The sequence below is a fragment of the Struthio camelus genome, chromosome 36 (genome assembly GCF_040807025.1).
Source record: "Struthio camelus isolate bStrCam1 chromosome 36, bStrCam1.hap1, whole genome shotgun sequence".
In the NCBI taxonomy this organism is placed as follows: domain Eukaryota; kingdom Metazoa; phylum Chordata; class Aves; order Struthioniformes; family Struthionidae; genus Struthio; species Struthio camelus.
Window position 1 is genome coordinate 877,307 of NC_090977.1, and position 27,831 is coordinate 905,137.

General features: G+C 66.7%; 1 protein-coding gene across 16 annotated transcripts in view; it reads right to left on the bottom strand.

Annotated features, from left to right (window-relative positions):
- Nucleotides 1-4,395: 4,395 nt before the first annotated feature.
- Nucleotides 4,396-27,831, bottom strand: part of SYNGAP1 (synaptic Ras GTPase activating protein 1) — a 38,950-nt gene continuing 15,514 nt past the window's right edge. For 2 of the 16 annotated variants that reach the window (XM_068923886.1, XM_068923885.1), the window contains 16 exons: nt 26,383-26,480; nt 25,643-25,764; nt 20,738-20,891; nt 20,555-20,653; nt 19,326-19,880; nt 17,855-17,999; nt 17,088-17,232; nt 16,766-17,002; nt 15,718-15,919; nt 15,406-15,584; nt 15,261-15,302; nt 13,911-14,805; nt 13,010-13,183; nt 11,797-12,008; nt 9,526-9,613; nt 4,396-4,558 (listed from right to left, as the gene is read on the bottom strand). In XM_068923886.1, the coding sequence (XP_068779987.1) occupies nt 4,406-4,558; nt 9,526-9,613; nt 11,797-12,008; nt 13,010-13,183; nt 13,911-14,805; nt 15,261-15,302; nt 15,406-15,584; nt 15,718-15,919; nt 16,766-17,002; nt 17,088-17,232; nt 17,855-17,999; nt 19,326-19,880; nt 20,555-20,653; nt 20,738-20,891; nt 25,643-25,764; nt 26,383-26,480 (3,500 nt within the window). In that variant the 3' untranslated portion in view covers nt 4,396-4,405. Of the gene's footprint in view, nt 4,559-4,774; nt 7,847-9,525; nt 9,627-11,796; nt 12,009-13,009; nt 13,184-13,910; nt 14,907-15,260; nt 15,303-15,405; nt 15,585-15,717; nt 15,920-16,765; nt 17,003-17,087; nt 17,233-17,854; nt 18,000-19,325; nt 19,881-20,554; nt 20,654-20,737; nt 20,892-21,049; nt 21,169-25,642; nt 25,765-26,382; nt 26,481-27,831 lie in introns of those variants that run through there. The other 14 variants (XR_011137170.1, XR_011137169.1, XR_011137174.1 and 11 more) reach the window with 13 other exon arrangements.

Consider the following 27,831-nt stretch of genomic DNA (forward strand, 5'->3'; position numbering starts at 1 on the left):
CACCACCACGGCCCCGGGGACACCACCATGGACACCAGCATGGCCCGGGGACACCACCACGGCCCGGGGACACCACCACGGCCCTGGGGACACCAGCATGGACACCACCATGGCCCGGGGACACCACCATGGACACCAGCATGGCCCAGGGACACCACCAAAGCCCTGGGGACACCAGGATGGACACCAGCATGGCCCAAGGACACCACCACGGCCCCGGGGACACCACCATGGACACCAGCATGGCCCAGGGACACCACCACGGCCCTGGGGACACCAGCATGGACACCAGCATGGCCCAGGGACACCACCACGGCCCCGGGGACACCACCATGGACACCAGCATGGCCCAGGGACACCACCACGGCCCCGGGGACACCACCATGGACACCAGCATGGCCCAGGGACACCACCACGGCCCCAAGGACACCAGCATGGACACCAGCATGGCCCAGGGACACCACCACGGCCCCGGGGACACCACCATGGCCCCGGCTGCCCTCTGCCCCCCTCCAGCCCCACTGTTGCCTCCTGGAACCCCCCGCCGGCACCTTCGGCCTCCCGGGGCCTCCGAGCGAGCCCAGAGCTGCCTCTGCCGGCCCCGCCCCTTCCGGCCCCGCCCCTTCCGGCCGCCACGGCCGAGCCCCGCCCCCTCGGTCAGACCCGCCTCCCCTTTCCCCAGCCCGAGCTGCCCCGCCCCCTCCGAACCTCCCTCCCAAAAGCCCCGCCCCTTTCCCGAACCCGAGGAGGCCCCGCCCCCCACCAAGACCCCGCCCCCTCCGAACTCCCGGGGAAGCCCCGCCCCCCTCCGAGACCCCGCCCCCTCCGAACTCCCGGGGAAGCCCCGCCCCCCTCCGAACCCCCGAGGGAAGCCCCGCCCCCCCAGCCGTCCGTGCTTCCAGGGCAACGCCCGCCCCGCCCCCGCGCCGCCATTGGCCGGCGCCGCCCCGCCCCCGCGCCGCCATTGGCCCGCGCGGCGCAGCCCAGGCGAGGCCGGTAAAAGACCGATCCGTGTTTATTAAAGGCCCCGCGCGCCCGCGGCGCCGCCCGGCCCCGGGGGGAGGGGGGGGGCGGGGGGTTGGAGCCAGCCCAGCCCCGCCCCCCCTCGGCCCCGCCCCCCCCGGCCCCAGGCCCCGCCCCTCCTGAGACCGCCGCGAGGCGGGAGATTGTCGAGGCGCCAGCGGGGGCGGGGGGAGGCGGCGCCGCCGCTGCACGGGGGGGGGGTCCCGGCCCGGTGCAAGGGGGCGATGCACGGGGGGGGGGGGGCCCGGCCCGGTGCAATGGGGCGATGCACGGGGGGGTCCCGGCCCGGTGCAATGGGGCGGTGCACGGGGGGGCCCGGCCCGGTGCAAGGGGACGATGCACGGGGGGGGTCCTGTCCTCGTGCAATGGGGCGATGCACGGGGGGTCCTGTCCTCGTGCAATGGGACGATGCACGGGGGGGTCCCGGCCCAGTGCAAGGGGACGATGCACGGGGGGGGCCGGTCCTCGTGCAATGGGGCGATGCACTGGGGGGTCCTGGCCCGGTGCAATGGGGCGATGCACGGGGGAGTCCTGTCCTCGTGCAATGGGGCGATGCACTGGGGGGTCCTGGCCCGGTGCAATGGGGCGATGCACGGGGGGGTCCCGGCCCAGTGCAAGGGGGCAATGCACGGGGGGGCCCGGCCCGGTGCAATGGGGCGATGCACGGGGGGGCCCGGCCCGGTGCAGCAGGGTGATGCACATGGGGTCCCAGCCCGGTGCAATGGGGCGATGCACGGGGGTCCTGGCCCGGTGCAAGGGGGCGATGCACGGGGGGGGTCCCATCCCGGTGCGCAGGGACGATGCACAGGGGACGCGCAGCTCCCGTGCACGAGGACGATGCACGAGGGTCCCACCCTGGTGCAAAGGGGCGATGCACGAGGGTCCCACCCTGGTGCACAGGGACATTGCACGGGGGTCCCGTCCCGGTGCACAGGGACGATGCACGGAGGACGCACAACTCCCGTGCACAGGGACATTGCACGGGGTCCCCCCCCCCTTCCCGGAGCAAAGGGACATTGTACAGGGGACGTGCAGCTCCCGTGCACGAGGAGGGTCCCCCCCCCCGGCCAGGTCCCGGGGAGGCTGGTGGGCGCCGAGGCTCCAGGCCCGGTGCACGGGGAGGCGGCGGGCGAGGAGACCCCCGGGCCTGGCACGTGAAAGTGGCTGGTGCACGAGGAGGCGGGTGCACGAGGAGGTCCTGGTGCTGATGCACGGGGAGGTTGATGCATGGGGAGGTCCCGGTGCTCGTGCACGACGAGGCCCCCCAGTCCTGGTGCACGAGAACGGCTGGTGCACAATGAGCCGATGCACGGGGAGGCGGGTGCACAAGGAGGTCCTGGTGCCGCTGCACGAGGAGGCTGATGCACAGGGAGGCTGGTGCACGAGGAGGTCCCGGTGCCGCTGCACGAGGAGGCTGATGCACGAGGAGATCCCGGTGCACGAGGAAGCTGATGCACGAGGAGGCTGATGCACAAGGAGGTCCCAGTGCTGGTGCACGAGGAGGCTGATGCACGAGGAGGTGCCGGTGCACAAGGAGGCTGATGCACGGGGAGGCTGATGCACGGGGAGGTCCCAGTGCCGATGCACGGGGAGGCGGATGCACAGGGAGGTCCCGGGGCCGGTGCACGACGAGGTGGGTGCACGACGAGGCTGATGCACGAGGAGGCCCCGGTCCTGGTGCATGAGAGCGGCCGGTGCAAGGCGAGCTGGTGCACGGGGAGGCTGATGCACAAGGAAGTCCCAGTGCCGATGCACGAGGCAGCTGATGCACGAGGAGGCAGGTGCACGAGGAGGCTGGTGCACGGGGACCATCCTGCTTCCGGTGCACGTGGCTGCTGCTGCACGGAGAGTCCAGTGCACGGGGAATCCTGTGCACGAGGAGGCCAGTGCACAGGGAGGTGATGCCTCCTGGTGCACGGGGACACCGGTGCATGGGGAGATGTTGCACGGGGAATCCGGTGCACGGAGAGTCCGGTGCACGGGGAGATGATGCACGGGGACCGTTTGCTCCCGGTGCAAGGGGAATCCGGTGCACAGAGTCCGGTGCACGGGGAGATGTTGCACGGGGACCGTTTGCTCCCGGTGCACAGGGAATCCGGTGCACGGAGAGTCCGGCGCACGGGGAGATGTTGCACGGGGACCATTTGCTCCCGGTGCACGGGGAATCCGGTGCACAGAGTCCGGTGCACGGGGAGATGTTGCACGGGGACCGTTTGCTCCCGGTGCACGGGGAATCCGGTGCACAGAGTCCGGTGCACGGGGAGATGTTGCACGGGGACCGTTTGCTCCCGGTGCACAGGGAATCCGGTGCACGGAGAGTCCGGCGCACGGGGAGATGTTGCACGGGGACCATTTGCTCCCGGTGCACGGGGAATCCGGTGCACAGAGTCCGGTGCACGGGGAGATGTTGCACGGGGACCGTTTGCTCCCGGTGCACGGGGAATCCGGTGCACAGAGTCCGGTGCACGGGGAGATGTTGCACAGGGACTGTCTGGCTCTCGTTGCACAGGGAATCCGGTGCACGGAGAGTCCGGTGCACGGGGAGATGATGCACGGGGAATCTGGTGCACGGAGAGTCTGGTGCACGGGGAGGTGATGCACAGGGACCGCCCAGCTCCTGGTGCACAGGGACGCTGGTCCATGGGGAGGCCGGTGCACGGGGAGCTGTTGCACGGGGACCATCTGGCTCCTGGTGCACGGAGAGTCCAGTGCACGGAGAGACGATGCACAGGGGCCCATCCACCTCCTGGTGCACGGGGACGCTGGTGCACGGGGAGATGTTGCACGGGGAATCTGGTGCACGGAGAGTCTGGTGCACGGGAAGATGCTGCACGGGGACCGTCCCGCTCCTGGTGCACGGGGAATCTGGTGCATGGGGAGATGTTGCACGGGGACCGTCCCGCTCCTGGTGCACGGGGAATCTGGTGCACGGAGAGTCCGGTGCACGGGGAGGTGCTGCACGGGGACTGTCCGACTCCCGTTGCACGAGGACGCCGGTGCACGGGGAGACGTTGCACGGGGGAATCTGGTGCACAGAGAGTCCGGCGCCCGGGGAGCCGCTGCACCGGGACCGTCCCGCTCCCGTTGCACGGGGGAATGCGGTGCACGGGGAGTCCGGCGCCCGGGGAGCCGCTGCACGGGGACCCGCTCCCATTGCACGGAGTTGGGGGGGGGGGAATCCGGTGCACGCAGGACGCCGCCGCGGGGAAAAGGCGGCGGGGGGGTTGGGGGGGGCGGCCCGTGTTGTATTTTTTTGGAAGGGTTTTGGGGGGGGGGGGGAGCGGCGGGCCGGAGGAGTTGTTGGGAGGGACGAGGTTGGGGGGGGGTGTTTGGGGGGGGGGGGGCGCACGCGCGGCGGCGGCCGCCCCCCCCCCGGCGGTGGCTAGTGCTCAGCAGCGGGGGTACGCAGGTCGCCGTTGGCCGTGATCGGGGGTGGCGGGGGCGGAGGCGGGGGCTGCCCGGGCCCCCGGGTGCTCCAGCCCCCGGCGCCGCTCACACCCGGGTTTGCTGCACCCACGGCGGGAAACTGCCTCTCCTGCAAGGGGTCGGGGTGGGGGGGGGGGGGACACGGCACCCGGTTATTCCCGGCGCCGGGGGGGCCGCGTGTCACCCGCTTCCTTGTTGTCCCCCCCCCCTCCTCCCCAAAACACCCCGCCTTTACCCGTCTCGCCGGTGTCACCCGCGTCCCCGGCCACCCACCGACCCCCCCCCCCCCCAAAAAAAAGCCACGTCGCCACCGCGGGACACTCACCTGCTCGGTGGCTTCGGCCGGTTCCCGCGGGGGACGCCGTCGGGGTCGTCGTCCCGGTTTTTTCCCCCCCCCCCAAACCCCGCCGCCGCCTCCCCCCCGAAAAACCGCCCCCCCCCCTCCCCGGGTGACATGGGGACACGCACACGAGACACGGAGGATGGAGACAGGGTGGTGGTGGTGGTGGGGGTGGGGGTGAGGCCGGGGCGCCCGCGCTGGTCGGGGCGGGGGGAACCGTCGGCCGCCCACCGGGGAAGGGGACAGGGCCAGCGTTGGTGGGGACACGGTGGGGACGTGGTGGTGGCATCGCCGTGCACGGGGGAGATGGGGGGGGGGACAAAGCGGGGGGAGGCAAGGGGTGCCCGGTGTCCACTAAGGGACACACGGGGATGGGGACACCTGGAGCCGTGTCTCCAAGAGGTCCCAGGTGTCCACCAAGGGGCGCAAGAGGGATGGGGACACCTGGATCCATGTCCCCAAGAGATCCCTGGTGTCCACCAAGGGGCGCAAGAGGGATGGAGACACCTGGATCCACGTCTCCAAGAGGTCCCAGGTGTCCACCAAGGGACACAAGCGGGATGAGGACACCTGGATCCATGTCCCCAAGAGATCCCTGGTGTCCACCAAGGGACACAAGCGGGATGAGGACACCTGGATCCATGTCCCCAAGAGATCCCTGGTGTCCACCAAGGGGCGCAAGAGGGATGAGGACACCTGGATCCACGTCTCCAAGAGATCCCAGGTGTCCACCAAGGGGCGCAAGAGGGATGAGGACACCTGGATCCATGTCTCCAAGAGATCCCTGGTGTCCACCAAGGGACACAAGAGGGATGGGGACACCTGGATCCACATCTCCAAGAGATCCCAGGTGTCCACCAAGGGGCACAAGAGGGATGAGGACACCTGGATTCACGTCTCCAAGAGGTCCCAGGTATCCACCAAGGGGCACAAGAGGGATGGAGACACCTGGATCCATGTCTCCAAGAGGTCCCTGGTGCCAACTAAGGGACACAAGAGGGATGGAGACACCTGGATCTGTGTCCCCAAGAGGTCCCAGGTATCCAGCAAGGGGCGCAAGAGAGATGGGGACACCTGGATCCGTGTCCCCAAGAGGTCCCAGGTATCCACCAATGGACACAAGAGGGATGGGGACACCTGGATCCGTGTCTCCAAGAGGTCCCAGGTATCCAGCAAGGGACACAAGAGGGATGGGGGCACCTGGATCCACATCTCCAAGAGATCCCAGGTGTCCACCAAGGGACACAAGAGGGATGGAGACACCTGGATCCGTGTCCCCAAAGAGACACATGGGGATGCAGGATACCTGGATCCATGTCCCCATTTGTTTCTAAAGGGATATAGGGTGATGGGGACAGCCAGATCCATGTCCCCAAAGGGACGCATGGGGATGGGGGGGACACCTGGATCCATGTCCTGAAGGCTTTTCCATCACCCCCAGTGTCCCCAGAGGGACACAGAAGGGAAGGGGACACTGGGATCTGTGTCTCCACGGGTTCCCTGGCGTCCCTTCAGGGACACAAGAAGGATGGAGAAACATGGATTCAGGTCCCCATGGGTTCCCCATCATCCCCAGGGGCACATGGGGAAACGCAAGGGACGCGGACATCCAGATCCATGCCACCAAGGGTACCCTGGTGTCCCTGAAGGGACACATGGTGATGCAGACACCCTGGATCTGTGTCCCAAAAGGTTCCCCATCATCTCCAGGGGGACATGAGGACACAAGAGGGATGGGGACACCCGGATTTGTGTCCCCAAAGGAACACAAAAGGGATGGAAACACCTGGATCCATGTCTCCAAGGGTTCCCCATTGTCGCCAGGGGACAGAGGGACACAAGAGGGATGGGGACACCCTGGATCTATGTCCCCGAAGGCTTCCCTGGTGTCCCCAAAGGGACACAGGAGGGACGGGGACACCTAGATCCATGTCCCCAAGGGTTCCCCACTGTCCTCAGGACAGACATGGGGACACAAGAGGGACAGGGACATGGCAGATCCATGTCCCCAGAGGGATATGAGGACACAAGGGAATGGGGACAACCTGGATCTGTGTCCCCAAGGGTTCCCTATTGTCCCCAAGGGGACATGGAGACACAAGAGGGTGGGGAGACCCTGGATCTATGTCCCCAAGGATTCTCCTGTGTCCTCAGAGGGACACAAGAGGAATGGGACAGGCCAGATCCATGTCACCAATGGTTTCCCATTGTCCTCAGGGGGACATTGGGGACACAAGAGGGATGCAGACACCCTGGATCCATGTCCCCGGAGATGGATTGGAGATGAACTATGCTGGGGAGGGGGCAAGGTCCTGGCCGTGCTCTGGACCCTGCTGTCCCCAAGGGTTCCCCAGTGTCCCCAGGGGCTATGGGGACACAGGAGGGAGGGGGACATTTGGATCCAGGTCCCCAGATGTTCCCTCGTGTCCCCACGTGGGACACTGGGACATCAGAGGGATGGGGACACCCAGTTCCGTGTCCCCAAGGGTTCCCCAGTGTCCCCAAGTGGACACAGGAGGAACAGGGACACCTGGATCCATGTCCCCAAGGCTCCCTGGTGTCCCCAGAGGGACACAGGAGGGACAGGGACACCTGGATCCATGTCCCCAAGGGTTCCCCAGTGTCCCCAGGTGGACATAGGAGGAACAGGGACACCCGGATCCATGTCCCCAAGGCTCCCTGGTGTCCCCAGAGGGACACAGGAGGGACAGGGACATTCGGATCCATGTCCCCAAGGGTTCCCCAGTGTCCCAGGGGGACATGGGGACACAGAAGGGATGGGGACATTCGGATCCATGTCCCCATGCGTCCCCAAGCAGACACAATAGGGACAGGGACACCTGGATCCACGTCCCCAAGGGTTCCCCAGTGTCCCCAAGGGGACACAGGAGGGACAGGGAGGGGGACATCTGGATCCATGTCCCCAAGCGGTCACGGGGGCACGGGGGCCACCCAGCTCCGCTGCGGGGAGGGGACGGGAGGACCCACCTGGCGTGTCACCGGAGGCCGAAGGTCCCGTGACAAAGGCAGGGCCGGGCCGAGCTACCTGACGGACAGCTAGGACGAAGAGAGACACGGCGGCGTCACCGGGCCGCTGGCCTTGGAGTCACGCGCGCCCGCCGGCGGCGGCAGCCCCGGGGGGGGGGACACGCGGGTGGCCTTGGGGACACGCTGGCTGCCATGACCCTAGGCTGGGGGTGGCGATGTCCCCACAGAGGTGGGGGGGGTGGCTCTGTCCCCACCGTGTCCCCACTGAGGGTGGCTGTGTGTCCCCACAAGGCGGTGGCCCTGTCCCTCTGTCCCTGCCAGGCGGTGGCTGTGTCCCCGCTCGGGTGGCCATGTCCCTCCCTCCCAAGCTGGCCATGTCCCTCCCCCATCCCTGCCCCGGGGGTGGTTGTGTCCCCCATGGTGGCTGTGTCCCCGGGGTGGCCATGTCACCCCCAGAGTGGCCATATCTCCCCCAGGGTGGCCATGTCCTTGGGGTGGCCATCCACAGGAGGCCATATGTCTGGGGGTGGGGGGGGAGGGCTGGCCATCCCTAGGTGACAATCCCCAGGTGGCCATGTCCTTGGGGTGGCCATCCCCAGGTGGCCTTGGCCCTGAGATGGCCATGTCCTTAGAGGTGTCCATCCCTGAGTGACTAGGGAGGCCATGCCCCTTGGGGGTGGCCATATCTCTAGGGGTGACCATCTCCAAGGTGACCATCCTCGGGTGGCCATGTCCCTGGGGGTGGCCATGTCACTTGGGTGACCATGTCCCTGGGGGTGGCCAGCTCCAGGTGACCATCCCTGGGATGGCCATGTCCTTGACGGTGACCATCCCTAGGGGTGGCCGTATCTCTGGGAGAGACCATCCCTGGGTGATCATCCCTGGGGCAGCCATATCCCAGGGTGGCCGTGTCCCTGCGGGTGACCGTCCCCAGGTGACCATCCTAGAATGGTCATGTCCCTCAAGGTGGCCATATCTCTGGGCATGACCACCCCAAGGTGACCATTCCCAGGTGGCCATGTCCCTTGAGGTGGCCATGTCCCCAGGGTGGCCATCCCTGGGTGCCTATCCCCAGGAGGCCATACCTCTGGGGGTGACCATCCCTGGGTGATCATCCCCGGGGCAGCCATGTCCCCTGGGGTTGGCCGTGTCCCTGGGGGTGACCATCCTGGAGTGACCATCCCCAGGCGGCCATGTCCTTGGGAGGTGACCATCCTTGGGGTGGTCCATCCCAGGGCAGCCATGTCCCCTGGGGTTGGCCGTGTCCCTGGGGGTGACCATCCTGGAGTGACCTTCCCCAGGTGGCCATATCTCTGGGGGCCATCCCCAGGCGGCCATGTCCTTGGGAGGTGACCATCCTTGGGGTGGTCCATCCCAGGGCAGCCATGTCCCCTGGGGTTGGCCGTGTCCCTGGGGGGGTGCTGACCATCCCCAGGTGACCACGTCCTTCGGGGTGGCCATGTCCCTGGGGTTCCCATCCTCGGGTGGCCATATCTCTGGGGATGACCACCCCTGGGTGACCATCTCCAGAAGGCCGTATCTCTGGGGGTGGCCATCCCCAGGTGGCTGTGCCCTTGGGGAGATGACCATCCTTGGGAGCAGGCCATCTCGGGGTAGCCATGTCCCCTGGGGTTGGCCACAGGCCCAGGGACATCCCCACCCCCCTCCCCACCCCATGGCCAGCGCGGGCGCCGCGGTGGGATGGGCCATGGGCACACGGAGCAGAGCAATGACATTGTAATTTCCACCTGAGCGTCGAGCAGGCGCTTGCGGCCCTCGGAGGCGTCGTGGGCGCCCAAGTGATCCCTGCGCAGCTCCTCCTCCACCAGCATCAGCCTGCGGGGCCAGGCTTCACTGGAGTCACTCGGCCGCCGCCCCCGGCACCCCCGCCGCCGCCACCGCCACGGGGACCGCCGTGGGGACCGCCACGGCCATGGGGACTAGCACCGGCATGGGGATGGCCGTGGGGACTGCCACGGCCACAGGGATGGCCATGGGGAACCACCACGGCCATGGGGTGCTGGAGATGGCCAGAGGGATGGGCATGGGGACAGGGTGGTGGGGATGGGGATGGGGTGGTGGGGACAGGGACGGGTTTGGGCACAGGGTCCTGGGGCCAGGCTTCACTGGAGTCACTTGGCCACCACCCCCCAGTGCCCTCACCGTTGCCATCACCATGGGGACCTCCACAGGGACCACCACGGCCATGGGCATTGGGTGCTGGTGATGGCCATGGGGACAGGCATAGCCATGGGGATAGGGTGCTGGGGACAGGGGTGGTGATGGGCATGGGGATAGGGACAGGGTGCTGGGGACGGGGAAGGTGATAGGGACAGGGTGCTGCAGCCAGGCTTCACTGGAGTCACTTGGCTGCCACTCCTGGCACCCCCACCACCATGGGCACTGGCACCGGCATGGGGATGGCCATGGGAACCACTGTGGGGACCACCATGGCCACGGGCACCAACACCAGCAAGGGGCTGGCCATGGGGACCACCATGGGGATGACCATGGCCACGGGCACCAACACCAGCAAGGGGCTGGCCATGGGGACCACCATGGGGATGACCATGGCCACGGGCACCAACACCAGCAAGGGGCTGGCCATGGGGACCACCATGGGGATGACCATGGCCACGGGCACCAACACCAGCAAGGGGCTGGCCATGGGGACCACCATGGGGACGACCATGGCCATGGGCACCAACACCAGCAAAGGGGGTGGTCCCCATGGCCATGGAACTGGCACCAGCATGGGGGTGGCCATGGGGACAGCATTGGCCATGGGCACCACCACAGGGACCACCATGGGGACCACGATAGCCATGGCCACCAGCAGGGGGATGGCCATGGGGACCACCACGGCCACGGGCATGGGGTGCTAGGGACAGGCACTGGGATGGCCATGGGGACCAGCACAAGCACAGGGTGCTGGGACAGGGACAGGGCGCTGGACATGGCCATGGGGACAGGGAGAAGGACAAGGTGTGGGGACAGGGATGGAGAGAGCGGACAGGGCTACCAGGGCTCAGCCCCAGGAGGGGACAGGGACAGGATGGGGACAAGGCCAGGGGAGGTGGACAGAGGTGGCTGTGGGGAGGGGATGGTGGTGGCCACGGGGATGGGGACAAGGCCTTGGGGACGGAGGTGGCCATGGGGGAGAGGATAAGGCCACGGGGAGGGGACAGATGCGGCCATGGGGACCTCGCGCGTCCCCCATCCCTGCATCTCCCCGGTTCTGCCCATGTCCTCCTGCTGTCCCTGTCCCCCCCTTATCTCCTGTGTCCCCCTCATCTCCGTGTCCTCTGTGTCACCCATCGCCCCGTCCCTCCCTGTGTCCCCCATGTCCCGCTGCGTCCCCTCACGTCGGCCGTGTCCCCCATGTCCTGCTCTGTCCCAGTGTCCTGTGTCCCCCATGTCCCTCTGTGTCTCCTATGTCCCCCATGTCCCATGTCCCGCTGCGTCCCCTCACATCATCCATGTCCCCCACATCCTGTTGTGTCCCAGTGTGGCTGTTCCTCCCATATCCCCCATGTCCCTCTCTGTGTCCCCATGTCCCTCAACATCCCATGTCCCCTATGTCCCTCTGTGTCCCTGTGTCCTCCATGTCCCCTCCGGTCCATCCATGTCCATGTCGCTCCATGTGCCTCTAGGTCCCCCACATCCCCTGTGTCCTGCTGTGACCCATGCTGCCCCTGTCCATCCATGTCCCTCCATGTCCCCTATGTCCCTCTGTCCCCCGTGTCCTGCTGTGACCTGTCGCCCATGTCTCTCCACGTCCCCTATATCTGCCATGTCCTACTGTGTCCCCTATGTCCCCCGCATCACTCCGTGTCCCCCCATGTCCCTAAGACCATGTCCCTCTAGGTCCCCCACGTCCTACTGTGTCCCTACATCCCCCATGTCCCTATGTCCCCCCCCACCCCACTGCGTCCCCTCGGCCCTCCACGTCCCCAAGCCCCCCACGTCCCCCCGTGGCCGCCGGCCCCGCGGCGCCGCCGACCGGGTCCCTCCCTCACCTGCCGATGATGCTCTTGATCTGCGAGTCCTTCTCGGCCTGCTGCTGCCGCAGGCGCTTCTCGCTCTGCTCCAGGCGGTGCTGGTACTGCAGCAGGATGCGGCTCGTCTGCTCCTCCTGCGACACCAGGCGCCGCTCGTACTCCTCCAGCTTCCGGTTGGACATGTGCAGCCGCTCCTTGAGCGAGTGGATCTCCTCCTCGTACTCCTTCACCTGCCACAGCGCACACTGCAGGACACCTGGGCCCCTTCCCGGCGCCGCCCGGATGCCTGGGCCCCCCCCCCCCAACTGGACGCCTGGGTCCCTCGTGGGTCTGTGTGACTGGGGTGTCATGAGCCCCAGATGCCAGGGTCCACTGCATCTTGGACACCTGGGTCTCCTGTCCTGGACACCTGGGTCCCCTTAGCTCCGGACATCTGGGTCCCTTGGACACTTAGGTCCCTTGGACACTGGACACCTGGGTCCCCTTAGCCCCGGACATCTGGGTCCCTTGGACACTTAGGTCCCTTGGACACTGGACACCTGGGTCCCCTTAGCCCCGGACATCTGGGTCCTTTGGACACCGGACACCTAGGTCCCTTGGACACCTGGGTCCCCTTAGCCCCAGACACCTGGGTCCCTTGGACACTTAGGTCCCTTGGACACTGGACACCTGGGTCCCTTGGACACCGGACACCTAGGTCCCTTGGACACTGGACGCCTGGGTCTCCTGAGCCCCGGACACCTGGGTCCCTTGGACACCGGACACCTAGGTCCCTTGGACACTGGACGCCTGGGTCTCCTGAGCCCCGGACACCTGGGTCCCTTGGACACCAGACACCTGGCTCCCCTCTCCTGGACACCTGGCTCCCCTGGACCTCGGACGCCTGGGTCCCCTCACCACCCATCTCCCCATCTGTGTCCTCAGTGCGAGGGGAGTAAGGACCAAACTTACCCCACCCGGACACCCGGGTCCCTCACAGGTCCACATGATTGGGGTGTCACAGGCCCGGATGCCTGGGTCCCTTGAGCCCCGAACACCTGGATTCCCCTTGATGCCCAGGCAACTGGGTTGTGGCAGCCCTGGACGCCTGGGTCCCTTAGACCCTGGACACCTGGTTTCCCCTGGAGGCCAGACACCTGGGGCCCCTTGTCCCCAGATGCCTGATTCCCTCTGGGTGTGGACCTCTGGGTTGCCCGGACGCCTGGGTCCCAGCGGGCGGGCAGGCCCTTACCCGGTCCAGCCGGCTCTCGTCCATGGACTTGGAGTACTCCTTGAGCTTGTACTCCTCGCGCTCGATGTGGGAGCTCTCGATGTCGGCCGACAGGTGGGGCATGTTGGACACCCAGGCCACCGTGCGCTCCGCCGCCGGCAGCACCGGGTTCAGCGTCGACGGGGTCTGCGAGGCCTGTGGCGCCCCAGTGTCACGGGGACGGGCCACCCTGACCCCTGTCCCCACTCAGCCGTCGCGGCCCCATCCCACCGTGGTGGCCCCAACCCTGCCGTGGTGACTCCCATCCCCACTGTGGTGGCCTCAACCCTGCTGCGGTGGCCAACCCTGCTGTGGTGGGTCCATCCCCACCATGGTGGCTCTATCCCCACCATAGTGGCCTCAGCCCTACCGTGGGTGGCCCCAGCCCTGCCCTGGTGGCCCCAGCCATGGCTCTTGTCCCGCCTGGGATGTACCTTGTGCCCCTCTGAAGCCTCTGCTCCCACCATGGTGGCCCTGTGTCCTCGTCTTTCCTCCTGTTGTCCCTTCAGGGCCCCTGCGATGCCCCTGGCTTCTTGTCCCGTTGTCCTCCTCCAGTCCCTTGTCCCTATGATGTCCCCATCCCCTTGTCCCTCTCTATCCCTGCATCCCTGTGAGGTCTCCATCTCCTCTATCCCCATGTCCCCATGATGTTCCCCTCCGTCTCCATGTCCCCAGGACATCCCTGTCCCCCTCCGTACCCATGTCCACCTCCATCTCCATGTCCCCACGATGACCCCATCCCCTTGCCTCCCTCCATCCTCATGTCCACCTCAATGCCCATGTCCCCATGATGCTCCCCTCCATCTCCATGTCCCCAGGACATCCCTGTCCCTCTCCGTACCCATGTCCACCTCCATCCCCATGCCCCCATGCCATTCCCCACCTGCTTCGTGATGGTGGGCTTGAGCCCGGCGACAGAGGCCTCCTTGGCGAGGGAGGGCTGCCGGGACCTGGGAGGCCCATAGGTGGGCTCAGGCGACTGCAGCAGGTTGCCGCTGGCCGGCCGGGGCTTGTGCGTGGTGACGGTGGCTCCACCGCCGCCGCCGGCCGCCCCCACGGTGAGCTGGTGGGACTTGGCGCGGGGCGCCGGAGGCGGCCGGGGGGCCGGGGCCGCCCCGATGGTGATCTGCGGCGGCGGCGGCACCACCAGGGCGTTGTGCAGGTTGTCCTGCAGCGAGAGCTGCCGCTTGCCGAAGTCGCCGCCGGGGCGCCCGAACTCGTCGCTGTAGCTGTGGCTGTGGGTGATGTGCTTGGTGCCCGCCGCCAGGTCCTCGCTCCGGCTGTAGCCGTGGAAGGGGGCGAAGGACGACGGCGGCGGCGGCGGCGGCGGCGCCGCCACCACCTCGGGGTTGGCCTCGGCGCGGGCCGGCCCGTCCGACGCCAGGTGGAAAAGGGGGTTTTGGAAGGACAGGGGCACCCGGAGCGGTGGCCCCTCGCCGGGGACGCCCAGGCGCAGCCCCGGCGCCAGGCTGGAGGCGCTGCCCTGCGAGAGGCGGCTGGGGCGGAGGCCGCCGCCGCCACCGATGGAGGCCTGGCTGGAGTTGAGGAGGTCGCCGACGGTCTGGAGGTTGGAGACGCTGTTCATGCGGCTGTCCTGCAGGTCCAGCATGGAGACGCTCTTGTTGACGCTCAGCATCTTGGCGTCGGGCTCCGTGATGTCCGAGCTGCTGGTGCAGTAGGCGGGCGACGAGCGGGCCAGCGGCGGCCGCGCCACAAAGAACACGTCCTTGGAGGCCTTCTCCTTGGCCGGCGAGGGCAGGCGCGCCATGTCCACCGAGCTGGTCCGGGGCGGGGTGGGGACGAGGTGGCTCCGTCACCACCGGGTGGGCGATGGGCACCCACCAAGGACGGGATGGACATGAGGATGTGCAGGAAGCCCCTTGGAAGGTCCCCATGTTTCATGGACCCATGTGGAGATCATCTCCATCACCTGACCAGGGCCACCCCGGCCATGGGGACATGCAGGTGGGACAAATTCAGACCCTTTGCAGGTCCCCATGTCACATGGACCCATTTGGGGACCATGTCCATCAGCCCCTCCCCCAGGGCCACCCTTGCCTTGGGGACATGCACGATGGATGGCTGGATGGATGGGACACACAAGACCCATTTGGGGACCATCTCCATCACCTCGCCAGGGCCACACCCATCCCCTCCACAGCTCCAGGACACACGGACCCATTCGGTGACCATCCCCACCACCCACTGTGCTTCTGGTGCCACCATCACTCACCTGTTGAGGCCTCGCACCATGTAGGACTGGAGGTCGACGGAGCTGCGGGGACAGAGCCAGGAGATGAGGAGGAGGATGGCAGCGGTGGCAGTAGCGTCCCCACGCGTCCCCGGCCCCACAGAGGGACGCAGAGCGTGGCACCCACCTGTTGAGGTCCCGCATGACGTAGGGCTGGAGGTCGGCCGAGGGCCCGCGCAGCACCAGGGGCTTGGCCTGCAGCCGCTCGCCCTGGTGGCTGGGCTGCCGCTGCACATGGGGGTTCCTCAGGGCCACGCTGATGTCCGTCAGCAGCCGCGGCAGCGGGCCCAGCTTCAGCAGCGCCTCCTGCGGGCGCCCAGGTCAGCGGCGAGGACCCAGGCGTCCGGGATCTTGGTTACCCTCCCAGAGCAAAGACCTGGTGGTCCACCATCCCCCTTCCCAAGAGGAGGACCCAGGCATCCGGGCTACCCGGCGGTACCTTGCTGAGCTGGGACATGACCTCCCAGAGGAGGGCGTGCAGCGTGGAGAGCTCGCGGCCCAGGTCGATGTAGCCCTCGAAGCTGGTGCTGTTGGTGAGGGTGTCCAGGTTGGAGATCTCGTAGAGGAACTGCTGCATGCTGGCCCACTCCAGCTCCAGGAACTCGTTCATGAAGGCCATGTACTCCTCCTTGCTGCCGAACCTGCAGGCGGGCGGGGCCATCCTTCATCCACCTCTTCAGCCATCCTTCTTCTGTCCAGTCATCTTCTGTCCATCCACCAACTCACCCATCATCTTCTATCCATCGTCTACCCATCTTCCAGCCACCTCATCCATCCCCCAACTCATGCAGCCACCTCCCATCCGTCCATCAACTCATCCATCTATCCACCAACACAGCCGTCCAGCTTCCATCCACCAACTCATCCCTCTGTCCATCTCATCCATACACCTCCCACTCATTATCCATTTTCCATCCAGCATCCATCCACCCATCCATCCATCTTCTGTCCATCCATCCATCTTCCATTCAACTCATCCACCAACTCATCCATCCATCTTCCGTCCATCCATCAGCTCATCCATCCTGTTTCTGTCCATCATCCAATCATCTACCTTCCATCCATCCACCATCTCATCCATTCACCTCATCCTTCCATTTTCTGTCCATCCTCCATCCTCCACCCATCAACTCATCCATCTTCTCTCCATCCATCTTCTGTTCCTCTTCCATCCATCAACTCATCCTTCCGTTTTCCGTCCATCATCCACCGACTCATCCATCTTTCATCCATCTCATCCATTCACCTCCTCTCCGTCATCCTTCTTCCATCTTTTATCCATCAACTCATCTATCCATCTTCCATCCATCCATCTTCTGTCCATCCAATAACTCATCCATCCACCCATAAATCCCTCTCCAAGCTGCCTGCCACCATCCCTCCCTCTAACCATCCTGCAACCCTCAATTGCCACCAGCATCCATCCAACTATTCTCCATCCATCCCTCTGTCCATCCCTCTCTGTCCGAGCGCCGGCGGGCGCTCACTTGGTGAAGTTGGCCAGGTTCTGGATGACCTTGGCGATGAGGGTGAGGGTGCGAGCCGTCTGCTCGTCGGGGTACTCCTGCATGAGGCCGAAGAGGCTGGGCGACATCACGGCGGGGCACAGGAACCGCAGGAAGAGCGAGGCGCTGATGAGCCGGTCCGCGATGTCCTCGCGGCCCCGCTCGGCACACCGCAGCCGCCACGAAGCGAACACCTCCTTCAGCTCCCGCGGGAACACGCTGCGCCGGGGAGGGACACGGGGCCGTCAGGCACCCAGGTGGCCCGGGGGTGGCCCCCCACCACCGCACAGCCCCGGGCACTCACCAGTGCGAGTTGACCACCTTGCAGAGGGCGAGCTCGCAACACATGCGCAGGTTGGCCTGGTGGTCGGCCAGGGTGGAGGCCGAGCACTTCATGGGGTCCACCTCGCAGTTCTCCTCTGACTCGTACAGCGCCCGGATGAACTCACCTGCGCGGCAACATGGCCTTGAGCGGGGCTGGGGACTGCCCGACCGGCCCACAGCCAGGCCGCCCCACTGGGGACACGGCCATGTCCACCAGCAGGGACCACCCAACCATCCTAGGGTCAGTCCACCCCATTGGGGACATGGCCACGAGCGGGAACCACCCAACTGTCCCATGGCCAAGTCACCGTGTTGGGGACATGGCCATGAGCAGGGACCACCCAGCTGTCCCTTAGCCAGGCCAGCCTTTGGGGACATGGCCATGAACAGGGCCAGGGACCACTCTACTGTTCCACAGCCCCAAGTGGGGACCACCCAACTGTTTCACGGCCAGGCTATTCTGTTGGGGACACAGCCATGAGTGGGGACCACCCAACCATCTCATGGCCAAGCCACCCCACTGAGGACACAGCCATAACCAGTGAGCACCACCCCACGTTGGGTGTTGGATGGAAACCACCCAACCGTCTCATGGCCAGGCCACCTCACTGGGGATGAAGCCACAAGCATAGACCACCCAACCATCCCAGGGCCAGGCCACTTCACTGGGGACATTGCCATGAGTGGGGACCACCCCACCCCAGGCCACCCCAGCGTGGCAGGGCCCCACGCGCCCGTGGCGCTCACCGATGGCGTCCTTGAGGTATTTCTGGCCGATGAGTTTCAGGTACTCCTCTATGGCTTTCGTGGCGAGGGTGTTTTCCCGGAAGATCAGGTGCTCCCGGTCCATGAACCGATCCACCTCCGTCATGGCCATGTCCGACAGGAAATCCTGCCCGCCCAGCCCATCAGGGCGGTCCCCGCCCATGCGCCATCCATCCATCATCCCTCCATCCAGCCGCACCTGGCCCAGCCCCACCGTACTGGTCCACACGCATCCTCCACCCATCCATCCACCCTGCATCCATTCTTCATGCATCGTCTATCCATCCATTCTTCCATCCACCCATTTACCCTCCATCCAGCCCAGCTGTATCATCAGCATCTGCCCTTCCATCCATCCTCCGTCTGTCCTTCCATCTCCATGTGTCCTTCCATCCGGCCTCCATCCATCCCCCCTCCAGCCTCCATCCCCCCTTCTATCCATCTCTGCGTATCCTTCCATCTATCTTCCATCCCTCCTTCCATCTATCCTCCATCCGGCCTTCCAACCATCTCCATGCGTCCTTCCATTCATTCTCCATCTCCCCTTCCATCTCTAGCTGCCCTTCCATATGTCCCCCACCCACCCTTCCACCCACACTATCCAGCCTTCATCTGTCCTTCCATCCATCTGCCCTTCTATCCATTCTCCATCCTCCATCCATCCATCCTCCATTCCCCTACTCTGGGGGATGTCCTCCATCCAGCTTTCCATCCATCTTCCGTCCATCTCTTCTTCCATCCATCCTCCATCTGCTTTTCCATCTCCATCCGCCCTTCCCTCCATCCTCCATTTGTCCTTCTATCTCTACCGGCCCTTCCATCCATGTGCCATCCTCCATCCATCCATTCTCCATCCTCTAGCCATGCTCCATCTGTCCATCTCCAGCCACCCTTCCATCCATCCTCCATCCATCCATCTTTCATCTGTCCTTCCATCTCCATGCTCCATCCATCTATTCTCCATCTATTTTTCCATTTCCATCCCTGCATTCTCCATCTGTACTTCCATTCATTTTCCATCCATCTATTCTCCAGTCATCCAGCCATCCTCCAGCCATCCATCTTCCATCTGTCCTTCCAGCCACCCTTCCATCCATCTCCATCCTTCCATCCATCCATCTCCACCCATCCTCCAGCTGTCCTTCCTTCTCCATCCACTATCCACCCATGCTCCATCCAGCCATCCTCCAGCTGTCCTTCCTTCTCCTCCACTATCCACCCATGCTCCATCCAGCCATCTTCCCTCTGTCCTTCCATCTCCATTCTCCATCCATCCTCCATCCAGCCGTTCTTCCATCCATCCTCCACCATCCTTCCATTTCCAACCCCCTTCCATCTCCCCCAGCATCTACCCCTCTCCTCCCATCCCTCCACCACGCCTGCGTCCTTCCCCAGCACCTGCCACCCTGCCCGTGTCTGCGCCCCTCCTCCCGGCACCCCCAGGGAGCCCCACCTTGGCCTTGCCGGTGCTCTGCAGGATGTGCACGAGGGCGCAGGCCACCTCCTCCTTGCTCTTGACGCTGAGCACGGGCTCCAGCACGGCGCACAGCATGCGGTAGTTGTTGGTGACGTACTCAGCAAACTCCTTGTAGAGCTCCATGGGGAGGATGCTCATGGTCTGGAAGCGGCTCTTGACCCGCAGGGCCGGGCAACCGGCTTTGCTCTTGCTGCCGCTGGGCTGGCTCAGCGGGTACCACTGCTCGGCGAAGTGGCGGCCCGTCACGCTGGCGATGGGGATGCTCACCATGCCCACATAGTTGCTCTTGTCCTTCTTGCGCTTCTTGTCGGTGTCCTTGTAGAGGTGGAGGCGGATGGTGCGCACGGCGGGCAGGTTGTTGAACTCAAAGTGCTCGCCCCAGAAGACGTTGTCGGTGCGCGCCTTGCTGGTGGTGCGGGCGTAGAGCATGTCGTCCAGGCACAGCTCGCAGTAGTAGCGCTTCTTGGGCGGCAGGTCCCGCGCCTCGATGATCCACAGCTTCAGCACGTTGTCCACCCGGCGGCTGTTGTCCTGCGGCGGGCGGGGAGGGGACCAGAGGGGGGCGGCGGCGTCAGGATGGACGCGGGGCACGGCGGGGGGGATGAGGTGGCTGGGGACAGTGACATCTGGGCATGGGGGTGGCTGGGGATGGTGACACCTGGGGATGGAGGTGACTGGGGATGGTGACACTCGGGGATGGAGATGGCCAGGGATGGTGAGACAACATGGGGATGGAGATGACCAGGCATGGTGACACTTGGGGATGGGGATGGCCAGGGATGGTGACATCAGGGTAGGAAGGTAGCCAGAGATGGTGACACCTGGGGATGGCCAAGGGTTGATGACACCAAGGGTTGGAGACACCAAGGGTTAGAGACACCGAGCGAAGATGCCGCTGGGGGATGATGACACTGAAGAACAGCGATACCAAGGGAGGATGTCCCCGGGGGATGGTGACCCTGGGTGATGGTGACCGCAAGGATGGTGACCCTAGAAGTGGTAACATCAAGGTTCATGATATCAAGGGTTGATGGCTCCAAGGGTTGATGACACCAAGGGTTGGAGACACCAAGGGTTGGAGACACCAAGGGAAGATGCCGCTGGGGGATGATGACATCAAAGCATGGTGACACCAAGAGAGGACATCCTTGGGGGGGGAGGGGGGAACGGCGACCCCGGGGCGCCGCCGGGGGCCGCCGCCGCACCTTGTTGGGCTTGACGGCGCGCTGCAGGTTCTCGATCCACTTGTCGCGCTCGGCGGCCGAGCGGCAGGCGAAACACTTGGTGCCGGAGGCCGTGGTGACCTGGAGAAGGGGGGAAGGAGCCATCGGCGCCGGCTAAGGCGGTTGGGGACCCTTGGGGGGCCCCTTGAGGGACGCGGCGCCCACCTCGAAGCAGAACTCCTGGCCCAGGATGCTGCTGTGCACGGCCTTGATGATGGAGTCCTCGTCCAGGTTGAGCTCCAGGGCCTCGGCGGCGCTGCTGGGGCTCAGCAGCGACTCGTGCGAGTGCGACTCCTTGAAGCTCTGCATCAGCCGGGCCCTGCGGGGACAACGGGGACGCGCGTGACGCCGGGCGGCGGGGGACGGCGGCGGCGACGGCGCGGGGGGGGAGGCGGGGAGGTGGCGGCGGTGCCGTGCGCGGGGACGGACGGACGGACGGTGCTTGGGGAGGTGACGGCATGCGGGAGCTGGGGGTACCTGGGGACATCGGCGCGGGGCCCGGCCGGGCCCCGGGGGGGACACGTCCGCGGCGCCGGCACGGACAGAGAGACACAGAGTCAGAGCGGGGCGGGCGAAGGCGGACCCCCGGCCCAGCCCTCCCCACCCCCGGCCGTGGTGGGGCCCAGGCGTCCGGGCTGAACGGCTCCCCCCCCTCCCCAAAACACGCGCACACCCTCCGACATGACCCCCCCCCAACCCAGGAAGGACCCAGGCGTCCAGCCCCCAGGCGGAGGGGCCCAGGCGTCCGGCCCCCAACCCGGGATGGACCCAGGCATCCAGGACCCCAAGGCTGGAGGGGCCCAGGCGTCCGGCCCCCAACCCGGGATGGACCCAGGCATCCAGGACCCCAAGGCTGGAGGGGCCCAGGCATCCGGCCCCCAACCCGGGATGGACCCAGGCATCCAGGACCCCAAGGCTGGAGGGGCCCAGGCGTCCGGCCCCCAACCCGGGAAGGACCCAGGCATCCAGGACCCCAAGGCTGGAGGGGCCCAGGCGTCCGGCCCCCAACCCGGGAAGGACCCAGGCATCCAGGACCCCAAGGCTGGAGGGGCCCAGGCGTCCGGCCCCCAACCCGGGAAGGACCCAGGCATCCAGGACCCCAAGGCTGGAGGGGCCCAGGTGTCCGGCCCCCAACCTGGGAATGACCCAGGCATCCAGGACCCCAAGGCTGGAGGGGCCCAGGTGTCCGGCCCCCAACCTGGGAATGACCCAGGCATCCAGGACCCCAAGGCTGGAGGGGCCCAGGCGTCCGGCCCCCAACCCAGGAAGGACCCAGGCATCCAGGACCCCAAGGCGGAGGGGCCCAGGTGTCCGGCCTCCAACCTGGGATGGACCCAGGCATCCAGGACCCCAAGGCTGGAGGGGCCCAGGTGTCCGGCCCCCAACCCGGGATGGACCCAGGCATCCAGGACCCCAAGGCTGGAGGGGCCCAGGCGTCCGGCCCCCAACCTGGGATGGACCCAGGCATCCAGGACCCCAAGGCTGGAGGGGCCCAGGCGTCCGGTCCCCACCCCGGAGGGATCCAGGTGTCCGGTCCCCACCCCCCAGAGGGGCCCAGGTGTCCGGTCCCCGGGCAGAAGGAGCCAGGCGTCCGAGGCTCCCCCACAACTAGAAGGGACCCAGGCGTCCGGGTCGGCCCCGCACCTGGAAAGGACCCAGGCGTCCGGGGCTTCCCCACAGCCAGAAAGGACCCAAGCATCCAGCCCCCACCCCCAACCCCAGAGGGGCCCAGGCATCCGGCCCCCCTCACCCTCACCCCAGCGCCAGGGGCCCAGGCGTCCGGCCACCACCCCAGAAGGACCCAGGCGTCCGGGTCATGGATGGAGGGGACCCAGGCGTCCGGCCCCGCTCCGGGCGGAGGGGCCCAGGCGTCCGGCCCCGCTCCGGGCGGAGGGGCCCAGGCGTCCGGCGGCGCGGGGGCCGCGGCGCAGGTGAGCGCCGCCCCCGGCCGCTATCTTTAGCCCGGGGCTGCGTAAGCAGCGGCCTCGGGCGCCGCAGCCGCCGCTCGCTGCCGCTGCGTCACCGTCACCGCGCGGGGGCGGCGCCGCTAAAAATACCCCGGCAGCCGGTGCCACCACCCCCGGGGGACAGGGGACAAGGGACACCGCCGGGGACAGGTGACACCTGGAGAACCATCTCTCTGGGGAGGGGGACAAGGGACCGTCTCGGGGACCCCCCCTTCCCCAGCGGTAGGGGTTGAGGGACACCACCTCTGGGACCAGCCTGGGGACAAGGGACAAGGGACACCACCAGGCACAGGGGACAAGGGACCTTCTTGGGGACCCCCCTTCCCCAGTGGTAGGGGTTGAGGGACACCACCTCTGGGACCAGCCGGGGGACAGGGGACAAGGGACACCACCAGGCACAGGGGACAAGGGACCTTCTTGGGGACCCCCCTTCCCCAGCGGTAGGGGTTGAGGGACACCACCTCTGGGACCAGCCGGGGGACAGGGGACAAGGGACACCACCAGGCACAGGGGACAAGGGACCTTCTTGGGGACCAGCCTGGGGTCAGGGGACAAGGGACACCACTGGGGACAAGGGATCTTCTTGGCGTCCCCCCTCCCCAATGGAAGGGGTCAAGGGACACCACCTTCAGGACCACCTCGGGGACAGGGGACACCTCAAAAACGAGCCCTGGAGATGGGGACAAGAGACCTCTTGGGGACGTGGGACAAGGGACCCTCTTGGGGACCAGCCTAGGGACAGGGGACAAGGGACACCACTGGGGACAAGGGATCTTCTTGGGGACCCCCCTCCCCAATGGCAGGGGTCAAGGGACACCACCTTCAGGACCACCTCGGGGACAGGGGACACCGCTAGGGACAGGGGACACCTCAAGAACCAGCCCTGGAGATGGGGACAAGAGACCTCTTGGGGACGTGGGACAAGGGACCCTCTTGGGGACCCTCTCCCCAATGGCCGGGGTCAAGGGACACCCCCTTTGGGACCATCCTGGGGACATGGGGACGGGGCCCTCGCCCGCCTCCATCCCATGGTGACGGTGACGGTGGCCGGCTGTCAGGCCAGATCCTGCGCCCAGCTCCAGCCGTCAACGGCATCACGCCACTGCCACCGCCTGCCACCTGCCTCCATGGGGACAAGGACAGGGACAAGGACCTGCCCAGGGGGACGGGGATGGGGATGAAGACCTGTCTCCATGGGGACAGCAGGGACCTGCCCATGGAGATGGGAACGGGGATGGGACCTACCATGGGGATGGGGACAATCTCCACGCCCTGGTGTCCCTGGTGTCCCCACATCTTTGTGCTCCGGTGTCCCCATGTCCCCATGCTCTGGTGTCCATGGTGTCCCCATGTCCCTGTGCCCTGGTGCCCCTGGTGTCCCCACATCTCCATGCCCTGGTGTCCCCACATCTCTGTGCTCCAGTGTCCCCATGTCCCCATGCCTTGGTGTCCATGGTGTCCCCATGTCCCTTTGCCCTGGTGCCCCCATGTCCCCATGCCCTGGTGTCCCCACATCTCTGTGCTCCAGTGTCCCCATGTCTCTGTGCTCCAGTGTCCCCATGTCCCTGTGCCCTGGTGCCCCCATGTCCTCATGCCCTGGTGTCCCCACATCTCCATGCCCTGGTGTCCCCATGTCTCTGTGCTCCAGTGTCCCCATGTCCCTGTGCCCTGGTGCCCCCATGTCCTCATGCCCTGGTGTCCCTGGTGCCCCCATGTCCCCATGCCCTGGTGTCCCTGGTGTCCCCACATCTCCATGGCCTGGTGTCCCTGGTGTCCCCACGTCCCTGCTCCCCGGCGTCCCTGGCCATCCCCACTGTCCCCATGTCCCCCAATATCCCCAGTGTCCCTGCAGTGGCCGTCCCCACATCCCTGTGTCCCTGCGCCCCGCGTCCACATGCCCCAGTATCCCAGGTGGCCCTGGTGCCCCTGGTGGCCCCGGTGCTCCTGATGGCCCCAGGGGCACTAATGTCTCTGGTGGCCCTGGTGGCCCTGGTGGACTCAGTGCCCCTGGTGCCCCTAGTGGCCCCAGTGGCCCTGGTGTCCTCGGTGTCCCCAGTGTCCCTGGTGGCCCCAATGCTCCTGGTGGCCCTGGTGACCCCGGTGGCTTTGGTGGCCCTGATGTCCTGGGTGGCCCCAGTGGCCCTGATGTCCCCAATGTCCCCTGTGGCCCTGGTGCCTCTGATGGCTCTGGTGGCCCCGGTACCCCTGGTGCCCCCTGGTGGCCACGGAGGCCCTGACGTCTCCAGTGCTCCTGGTGCCCCTGGTGACCCCGGTGCTCCCGGTGTCCCTGGTGTTCCTGGTGGCCACGGTGCCCCTGGTGACCCTAGTGGCCCCAATGACCCGGTGGCCCCGGTGCCCCTGGTGGCCCCAGTGGCCCTGGTGGCCCCAATGCTCCTGGTGGCCCCGGTGGCCCTGATGTCCTGGGTGGCCCCAGTGGCCCTGGTGGCCCTGATGTCCCTGGTGGCCCCGGTGACTTTGGTGGCCCTGATGTCCTGGGTGGTCCCAGTGGCCCTGGTGACCCCGTTGGCCCCAGTGGCCCTGATGTCCCCAATGCCCCCTGTGGCCCTGGTGCCTCTGATGGCTCTGGTGGCCCCGGTACCCCTGGTGTCCCTGGTGGCCACGGAGGCCCTGACGTCTCCAGTGCCCCTGGTGACCCCGGTGCTCCTGGTGTCCCTGGTGTTCCTGGTGGCCCCGGTGCCCCTGGTGGCCCCAGTGGCCCTGGTGGCCCCAATGCTCCTGGTGGCCCTGGTGGCCCCGGTGGCTTTGGTGGCCCTGATGTCCTGGGTGGCCCCAGTGGCCCTGGTGGCCCTGATGTCCCTGATGCTCCTGGTGGCCCCGGTGACTTTGGTGGCCCTGATGTCCTGGGTGGTCCCAGTGGCCCTGGTGGCCCCGTTGGCCCCAGTGGCCTTGATGTCCCCAATGCCCCCTGTGGCCCTGGTGCCTCTGATGGCTCTGGTGGCCCCGGTACCCCTGGTGGCCACGGAGGCCCTGATGTCTCCAGTGCTCCTGGTGCCCCTGGTGGCCCCGGTGCCCCTGGTGGCCCTGGTGGCCCCGGTACCCCTGGTGCCCCCGGTGGCCCCGGCGTCCCCGCGCGGCAGCTCACCGGTCGTGGTCGGCGCTGCGGAAGCGGGGCAGCATCTGCCGGAAGCTGCTGGTGCGGTCGAGCTTGGGCTGGCTCTTGGTGCGCTTGATGGAGCTCTTGAGGCGCCGGCTCAGGAAGCCTTGCTGGGGGCAGAGCGGCGGCTGAGCGGCGGGGGCACACGCGTGTGCGCCGCGCTGCCGTGCACGCATGCAGCACCAAGGGGGGGCAGGCAGGCACGGCCCCGGGTGCAAAACCCCGTGCGCCGAGCGGCCGCGGCCATGCACGTCTGCACCGCGTCGCTTCGTGTGCATGCACACGCGCGTGCATCGTGTCACCGCGCGTGCCCACGCGTGCGCGCCGCGCTGCCGTGCACGCATGCGCACGCGCGCAGGACCAAGGGGGGGCACGCAGGCACGGCCCCGGCTGCAAAACCCCACGCGCTGCACAGCTGGGGCCATGCACGTCTGCACCGCGTCATTGTGCGTGCATGCACATGCGTGTGCGCCGCGGCGCCGTGCATGCGCACGCGTGTGCGCCGCGCTGCCGTGCACGCATGCGCACGCGCGCAGGACCAAGGGGGGGCACGCAGGCACGGCCCCGGCTGCAAAACCCCGTGCGCCGAGCGGCCGCGGCCATGCACGTCTGCACCGCGTCGCTGGGCGTGCACGCACACGCGTGTGCGCCGCGCCGCCGTGCATGCACACGCGTGTGCGCCGCGCCGCCGTGCCCGTGCCCACGCGCGTGCGGCCGGTGGGGCTCACCGAGGGCCGGAAGGGGGGCGCGGGCGGCGCCTCCATGCTGATGCTGTACTGCTTCCCCCCGGGGACGCTCTTGCGGCGCGAGCGGCTGCCGTGGGGCTCTGGGGACACAGGCGGTGAGCGGGGGGGGGGGACGCGCGGGGGACCCTGGGGACACCGGGGGGACCAGGGGGACAGGGACATCGGGGGGATCGGGGGGACCCTGGGGACACCACAGATATCAGGGGGACACTGGGGACACCATGGACACCAGGGGGACACTGGGGACACCATGGACATCAGGGAGACATTGGGGACATCAGGAGGACATTGGGGACACCACGGACACCAGGGGGACAGGGACACCACAGACATCAGGGAGACACTGGGGACACCAGGGGGACATTGGGGACACCACGGACACCAGGGGGACAGGGACACCACGGACATCAGGGAGACACTGGGGACATCAGGGGGACATTAGGGACACCATGAACATCAGGTAGACATTGGGGACACCAGGGGGACATTGGGGACACCACGGACACCAGAGGGACAGGGACACCACGGACATCAGGGAGACATTGGGGACACCAGGGGGACACTGGGGACACCATGGACACCAGAGGGACATTGGGGACACCATGGACATCAGGGAGACATTGGGGACATCAGGGGGACTGGGGACACCACAGACATCAGAGAGACATTGGGGACACCAGGGGGACATTGGGGACACCATGGACACCAGGGGGACAGGGACACCATGGACATCAGGGAGACATTGGGGACACCGGGGGGACATTGGGGACACCATGGACACCAGGGGGACAGGGACACTGGGGACAACATGGACACCAGGGGGACAGGGACACCACAGACATCAGCGAGACATTGGGGACATTATGGACACCAGAGGGACAGGGACACTACGGACATCAGGGAGACATTGGGGACACCAGGGGGACACTGGGGACACCATGGACACCAGAGGGACATTGGGGACACCATGGACATCAGGGAGACATTGGGGACATCAGGGGGACACTGGGGACACCATGGACACCAGAGGGACATTGGGGACACCACAGACATCAGGGAGACACTGGGGACACCAGGGGGACATTGGGGACAGCACGGACACCAGGGGGACAGGGACACCACAGACATCAGGGAGACACTGGGGACACCAGGGGGACACTGGGGACACCACGGACACCAGGGGGACAGAGACACTGGGGAGACTGGGGGGACACTAGGGGGACATTGGTGGGGACAGTGACACCAGGGACACCTGGGGGGTGTGGACACCGGGGGGGGGGGACATGGACACTGGGGATGTTGGGGACACCACGGACACCAGGGGGACGTTGGTGGGGCAGTGACACCACGGGGACACCGGGGGACATGGGCACTGAGGGGACATGGACACTGAGGGAACACCATGGGTGCCAGGGGGATACTGGTGGGGAC